This window comes from Varanus komodoensis, unplaced genomic scaffold, assembly GCF_004798865.1.
Source record: "Varanus komodoensis strain SLA01 unplaced genomic scaffold, ASM479886v1 scaffold8, whole genome shotgun sequence".
NCBI classification, from domain to species: domain Eukaryota; kingdom Metazoa; phylum Chordata; class Lepidosauria; order Squamata; family Varanidae; genus Varanus; species Varanus komodoensis.
This window is the reverse complement of record NW_025336481.1, coordinates 35,764,011-35,771,724: the sequence shown is the minus strand read 5'-3', so window position 1 is coordinate 35,771,724 and position 7,714 is coordinate 35,764,011. Positions and strand designations below refer to the sequence as shown.

Here is a 7,714-nt window from a genome sequence, read left to right as displayed (position 1 = left end):
TGGAGGACCAATCTGAATCTAAGCAAAGACCTTTGAGCTGGAAGGCGCCTTGGAGGTCCTCTAACTATCCTTCCTTCTCAGACCTGGGACCTTTCCGATGTTTGGAAAGCTAAGAACCATTACTGGGGGATCCACTCTCGGCCAACCCCTTGCTCCCAGCAGGGATCTTGCAACACCGGGGCCTCTCGGGCAGGCCTCCAGCGCGTGCTCAAATATCCCCTGCGAAGGAGAGCCCATCCCGGATGGGGAGCAGGTTGTGTGGCCAATCAACCCCTGCTGTAAAAGCTTCTCCCCACTTTGGGATGGGCGAAGCACATTCATGCTTTCCACACAGACCGAAAAAAAGGAGGCTGCATCTTGCACTGCCTGGGGAAGGTTCCCATTGTCCTCCTAACCCAGATGTCTAATTGTGCCCCGAAAGGAATTCGCTGCGCAGATAAAGCCGCCCGCTGCCCCGCAAAACAAGCCGTCAGCCGCGGTTCGCGCCTGGGTCACCCGTGCGCCCCCTGTTGGCCGCGCGCCGGAGGCGCCCTGCGCCCTCGGGATTCTTTCTTCCCTAAAGGTCTGCGCCGGGTATTTATTTTCCTGTGCAACTCTGCCTCTGCCTTGCCAGACGGCGTCTGCCTCTCTGAAGCTCGCAGCGATTTCCTTTCCAGCGTGCCCTTATCTCACTCTGCACGTTGCCTCTCGGTGACTAATATAACACAATAACATTGTCTCCGGATAAAATAAAGTCGGGGCTGTTTACGCCGCTCTCTAGGAGCGCGTATAAAAGGAGTCGCGGAGAAGCAACCCAGTCAGAAGCGCTCGGGGAGCCTCGCTGGAGCAAGAACGCCGGCCCGCCCCTCTGCCCTCAGCGTGCCTCACTGCTGCCTAGCGGGCTGCCGAGTTCTCGCGTCCTTGGATCTCTGGCGACGGGCGCGCGGTCCGCGGCTGCTTGCAACCTGCAAGGGGAAGCAAAGGCGCCTCCAAAGGGATATCGCACGTTGTCTTGGGTTTTGCCAGGGGAATCCTCGGGATGGATTACACGCGACTGATCCTTCCCTTGCTCTTTATGATCAGCCAAGGACTTCAGCAGGCAGGTAAGCTACCATCGACGCTCACCCGTCGCACCTTTGCAATTTTGTGGTCTTTCCTGGTAGCCTGCTGTTGGGTCCTCTTCGAGAAACCGCTCTTGGGCTTCTCCCCTGGGGCGCTGGCTTAGCCTTGTGTGCTAAGAGGAGCCCCACAGCTGCGATCCACAAAGCAGGTGAGCCAGAGTTGTTGGCTTTTTGCTTTGGCTTTTAAACCAGATCGTCCCATCCAGTGCCAGCGCCTCCTTAGAGCTTAGATGATGTTGGCATTAACTCCATGTCTCGGCTTAGCGGTTTTGTGGATCGTCAGTCTTGATAATTAGTTCTTTTTTCCCTTAAAACAAGAAAAAATCACCCTCCTGTCATAGTCCATCGGGCAAAGATCTAGGAGGGACAGTTCTGTATGGTCACCAGGATGGGTTTCACACCAAATGCCATCAGAATCTTGCGAATCGGCCGGAATCCTGCAGCGCTTAGCGTGCCTGTACCCACTGATCTGAACAGGGCTTAAGTGGGTATAGGATGTCACTGCAAACCTATGCATATCTACTCAGAAGTAAGCCCCTGCAGTTAAGTGGGTGCAGGATTGCAGCCTACGTCTAACCTGCCCCTTGAGTCGAAATCCCAAGCGGCCAGTATCCAACGTTAGTCCGACGTGGAGTAGATCCACTGAAATGAATGGGGCCTAAATGCGTTTTGGATTTGTCATTTCAATGGGTCTACTCTTCGTAGGACCAACAGTGGCAGCTATCGTGCAAGGCTCGGGGGTGTCCAACCTACGCCGAGGCTGGTCTGCTAAAGCGCACTCCATTGGAAAGATGCTACAGGGCGCCTTTTTCGGATAATCGGAGGGATTCTTGGCTCACCTGTTAACAGACCCGAATTGGCTTGGTGAAATGGCGCGGTCTAGATAAGGACTCCACCTGCCATCTTAGCCACTTTCGGGAATTACCCCAAGTTGGATTGCTGTTGAGCAGAGGGGCCATCACCCCATCCCTCTCGGCACCGGGAGTAAGTCCCGGAGGACCCTCGGGGCTCCTGCGCCGGACTCGATTCTCTCCAATGCATCCGCAGCTGTTTGAACAGCGCCATAATAACCAAGGGTGGCGCGTCCACCCAAAGTCCGGGCAGCCAGTCTGGATTTCTCCCCACGCGTTTTACTTCTCTTGGTTGCATGAAAATTTGGCGCAAAACGCGCCCTTTACCAGCCAGCCTGGTGCCTCCTGACGCTCTGGACTACTGCGCCTAGCATTCCAACCAATCGGCTATGCTGGCTGGGGAAGATGGGACTGGACGCCCGAGGCATCAGGAGCACCCCCACCCCAGCGCTGCCCAAGCCGGCGGCCCGCTCAGTAACTGCTTGAGTGACCCGCCAGCAAGCGCGGGCGCTGCGCTGCCGACGTCTCCCGGCGCCGCCGGGAGAAGCAGCGCTGCGCTGCGTCGTCCGAATAACGCGCCTTCCCGCCCCGCCGAGGCCGATAGGAGCGCCGGCCTCACCCGGTGCCTTGCCTTGTCTCGCCCCCTGCAGATGCTGAACTCCGCGCCGCCAAGCAGCCCTCCAGCGCCCCCTCGCCGCCGCGCCGGGCCAAGCGCTGCTCCTGCTCTTCCCTGATGGACAAGGAGTGCGTCTATTTCTGCCACCTGGACATCATCTGGATTAACACCCCCGAGTGAGTCCTGCCTCCTCCTTGGAACTAAGCCTTTAATGTAGTTTTTATCGTCCTGCAGCTGCGGTTGTGGCTTAATTAGCCTCTTATTCTTTCTTCCTTAAGGCAACTTCACTCACTTATCTGTCCAGCCTGTAACCAGCACCAGCCAGGCCTAAATGAGAGGAGAAATGAGAGGGCTTATTGCACCCTAGATTTAGCATAACCTTAGGATAACCCACCCCAACGTTCTGGCAGGTTCCTTTTCTTAGAAGATGTTTAAAGTTTCCCACGAGACATGCAAACCAGGGCATCATTATCTTAAAGTATCATCACTGAGAGCACAGACCTATTGGGTTCTACTGATAATCACTATTAAGCCTGCTTAGAGCAGATGAATTGAAATGAAAGCAAATTGCACTGACTGTAGATACAGCTCATGGAATTTAATAGGGCTAACCTGCAAATGTCTGTAGGACTGCAGCTATCGCTGTCCAAAGCAATGGGATTTTAAGCTACCTTAAGTAAGGTTGTGGCCTGGGAGAAAAGCAAAAGTTCTGAATTAAAGCAAAAGTTCTGAAACCCTTTCCCAAATATATTTAAATATATTGCTGAGCATGGCAACTGGTTTCCAAACAAGTTTCCCTAATTTAACAAGGTTTACTTCTAAGCGAACACAATACTGGTTGTAAACAGTAATGACTACTGCACCCTTATGCTAAACAATTTTTGAATTCTTCTGGAAATTGGGGTGGTGGTGGTGGTGGTAACTTCAAAAATTAGTCAGCCTGATGCTTTATAGCAGATTGCTTAACAAAGTGATATTAAATCCAATTTGCTTATTTGTTTTAGGATATGTGTGGTAGCCTGATTTTAATTCATAAATGAATTAAAGTTTACAGTGTCAGATTGAAATATGCTTCTGAATTGTAGCTGTTAAGACAAAATCTGGCCACAAATCTTTTGTATGGACTTTTGATTGCTCAGCATACTGAGGACTATGGTTAATCATAATACTTTACAAATAAGCATAGAAAACCTGAGAAAGTTTCAAAAATCTTGTGCAATTGAAAAGAACCTTGATAAGAGTGCTGAAATGAATTTTGAAAACCACCATCTGCCAGCAGTATATGCCAAGTAGTACGCACCATATTAAGACATCTCACATATCTATGCAGTGAAATTAAGGTTCCTGCCCCCTTTTTCCCCATGATAGGCGAACTGTGCCATATGGACTTGGAGGCCCTTCTCGAACCAGGCGATCGCTGGAAGACTCACCTCTTGGAAATCTGCCAGGTTCTCTCAGCAGATGCCGGTGTGCTAATCAAAAAAACAAGAAGTGTCTGGACTTCTGCCTGAGTGGGAAAGAGCACTGGTATGTCCTATGCTGAATGGGGTGCTAGATTCTAGTATACTTACATGGAGCATGTTTGTTTGGCTGGGGCATGCTGGGAGGTTCAGGACTCTTCTCGTGTCTTCAGGTATTACTGAAGGTATATGAGGCACATGGCTTGAACAGGTAGCCTCAAGACAGGGAAGAAGCGTCTGTGATCTGATGCCCACCTGGTGTCTTGGACTCCAGTTCTCATCAGCCCCAGTGAGCATGACCAATGGCCAAGGATGCTGGGAGATGTAGTCCAAAACATTTGGAAATGCACCTTTTGCCTACCCGTGGTGTAATGGACAGAGTGTTGGCCTTATATTGGACTATGCATCTTATTTGATTTATAAAACCTCAGCCAAACTCTCTGCATCTTCTTGGATCACTCTCCAATCTATTTGTAGGGTTGTTGTGTAAAGGTGCAATTGTGGTGGCGGGTATGTATGGAGGAGAGGTGGGAGACAAATAACACAGATACGGATTCCAAATGTTCTCATAGTTATACTTCATTTTACTTTAAATAGGGCTCAGTCCACCAAAGAAAAGGGTTGGAGACCTCTTCATAAAGAAAAAGATTGCAACGGGCTTGGGCTGAAATGTGTATACAAGCAGTTGGTTAACATCAAGGAAATGAGAAGGTGAGTTACTCCTTTGCACCCTGGGGGTAAGGCCTGCTCAGAAAAAGTCCCATGGAACAGAGTGTAAGGTGTGCTCCAAGCTGGTCGGAATTTAGTATTTTGGTTTTATTAGCTGGATGGAATCTCCCCATCACAAACATTTCCCAGCCATGTTCTACACAGCGCATTTCTGGCCTGTGGCTCAAGCAGCTTTGCCTAACCTCATTCATTTCCTATTTTATGAAGCACTGGGGATTACCATAACATTGGGCACAGGTCATTCAGTTGGATATCTTGCTCATGCACATGGTGCGTGACCTGCATTTTCTTATAGACAAGAATGACAGTGCTTTAAATCAACTTCCCTTGTAGCACTTGATAGTTTACTGGATGAGCTTCATGTGAGAGGTATCATTTATTTTACAGTAGGTGACGCCTGTTTTAGGAAACGTATGTAAATATGCTTCAGCAAATGGCTTCCTAGTGTTTGGTTCCACAGGGATTATTACAACTGTAGTGCACTGTTTAATGTGCTAGATGTGAATTGGCTTAGTAAGTTGATGACGGGATTGCATCATCTTTCTGGGCTCCCCCTCTTACTTGCCTTTAACAGCAGCCTGACTCTCAGGAATTTAGCAATTTCACGTCTCCGATCTGCATGGCAGGAAAAGGCAGCAGACTTAATAGGTGCCCTGCAACAGCAGGGGGTTGGACCCGATGGCCTTCACGGCTCCTTCCAACTCTACTATTCTATCCTCCTATGATCAGGCTGGACCAATTTGGATCAGAGAGGTTCACCTACAAAGCCTGTCCAGCAAAATGCAGAGTGTAAGGTCTGAGAGGCAAAGATTGCCTCTCCCAATCTTTTCAACCTGCCCAGGCTGAGTTTAAAGCAATGTGATGTGGTGGTGAGAATGTTGGAATGGGAACCTAGGAGTTCTCGGTTCTACTCCCTACTCAGCCATGAAGCTGACTGGGTGTTTTTGGGCCAGTCACTCATTCTTACCCTAATCCACCTCATTTTGTCGTGAAGATAAAATGGAGGGGGAAAGGGCTGTAAGTTGCCTTGGGTGCCTCTCAAGGGGAAAAAAGGTGGGGTATACATGCAATGGAATAAATAACAGTAAAGCATCAGGTTGGGGAAGGCTGACTTTTTTGCATTAATTAAAAACTCACATTAATTAAACAAGCATGTGACTAAGAGGACTACAATACATGATGTCTATGTGCTTTTCTCTGCAATACACACACAGTGCAAGCACACAATATCTGAACTTATTTGATGATTGCTTGTTTCTGCAGGTTAGATTCCATTGGTAACAGTATCAAAGCTGCTTTTAGTATTGCCAAACTGAAGAGGAGGCTGCATAAACCAAAACAGCTGAAGCATAACCGAACATATAAAAAGCAAAACATTTGGGAAAGCCTGAAGATGACATCTTAGTGGAAAGATCACCAAACCTAATCCTCAAGTCATCAAGAATTAATGTCAAAGCATTGCTGGGGCTCTGTTTTGACTTCTTAACATTCCACTCCAGGAAAAGATCAAGGAGTGTTGTTCTAAATATTAACTCTCTAAAGGTAAAGGAGGGCCCAAATAAATCTTCCATTCGGACAGATGACAAAGCGCTTCAATGCTGCCACCCTTTTGGAATTCAGTGAGCTGGGCTGGGTCACAGAACAGTCCTTCAGCTGACTTTTTTTTTTTTGGTGGGCTGTCAGAGGAAGATGTGACAAAGCTGGGGCCCAGATCGGAAGAGAGGGTAAAACTGGACCAGCAAGCTCATTTGGTTTGGCAGGCTTCAAATATATAACGTAAACTGCATTCTGATCGAGAAGATCAGAAATGACAAGGTCAGGATCCGAAAGAGAAGATGCCTGTGATCTTGACTCATGAAATGCAAAGTGTCTGAGCATAACAGGTCTACCTCACATGCTGTGTGTTGCACTCTTGCTAAAGTATTGCTATAATGTCCGTGTGACTTCAAGCATCAGCTGCGACCTCTTATTTTTAAGCATTCGTCATCAACACATCTTGTTCACCAGGTAGTTTGTCCTGAATCTTCAGGGCTGCAGATCAGCATTCTCTCGATGCTGATGATGGAACGAAACCAATAGTCCCCATCCTAAGCACGGTGCATACTTTGTGGGAAGTGGCTCTCATTGTTTCTCAGTGGGTTATTCTTTCAAGTAAGTGTGTGCTTCGGAGAATGGAAGTATGAAGGGGTTCATTTCAATGAACGGAGTTGATCGTATTGAGAGAAGCGGCACTCACACTTAATGCAGCAGAGGATCTAATAGCGCTGAGTGTTACTGTGCTGACTTGGACAACTGATGTCCTGATAAGAGGTTGTTTTGCCTGGGCCTGAATGAAAATCTGGAAGGCATCACATGATTTAAAACTAAGATGGATGGTTAATGCTGAATGAACATTTCTAGCAGTGGATTTATCCATATGATTGGGTTGTATTTTGTATGGTGTGCTTATTTTTTTATCTCTATCTGTATTTATATTCAGGAAAGGTGTCATTATATTTACCATGTTGAATATACATTGAAGCAGGCCATATTGGTCTATGCATGTCTGTATGAACATTTCTGTATGAAATTGGGGAAATGCCTTATGTCTGTTAAGGTAAATGTACTAGTAATAAATATTTTTAACTACTGCATTGGCCTCTTTCACAGCAACAATTCTACACAGTAAACTAGGAGTTGAGACCCATGGTGGGGTGAGGGGGGATGGAGCATTCTCTATATTGATCCATAAACTTCCTATTTTAAGAGCAAAGCCCGTTAAGCTCTGTGTCAGGACGATTGACAACTGACCAGAAAAAAACGTGAGTGGATCTGCTGTTACATCTTAAAGAACTTTTTAAGATTTAACTTTTATTTTAACTGATTTTTCTGCATGTCAGTCTCCCATCGAGGGTAAAAGGCAATGCAAAGCTGCCTCTTGACTTATCCTATTGATCACAACAGGACTAGCCCCTGATA

General features: G+C 47.5%; 1 protein-coding gene across 1 annotated transcript; it reads left to right on the top strand.

Moving 5' to 3' along the window:
• The first annotated feature begins 803 nt into the window (after positions 1–803).
• Positions 804–7,389, top strand: EDN1 (endothelin 1). The gene is made up of 5 exons (XM_044455773.1): positions 804–1,082; positions 2,602–2,743; positions 3,936–4,094; positions 4,625–4,738; positions 6,020–7,389. Exons 1-5 carry the CDS (start codon positions 1,019–1,021, stop codon positions 6,159–6,161), a joined length of 621 nt encoding a protein of 206 aa, XP_044311708.1. The 5' UTR covers positions 804–1,018; the 3' UTR covers positions 6,162–7,389.
• Positions 7,390–7,714: the final 325 nt, after the last annotated feature.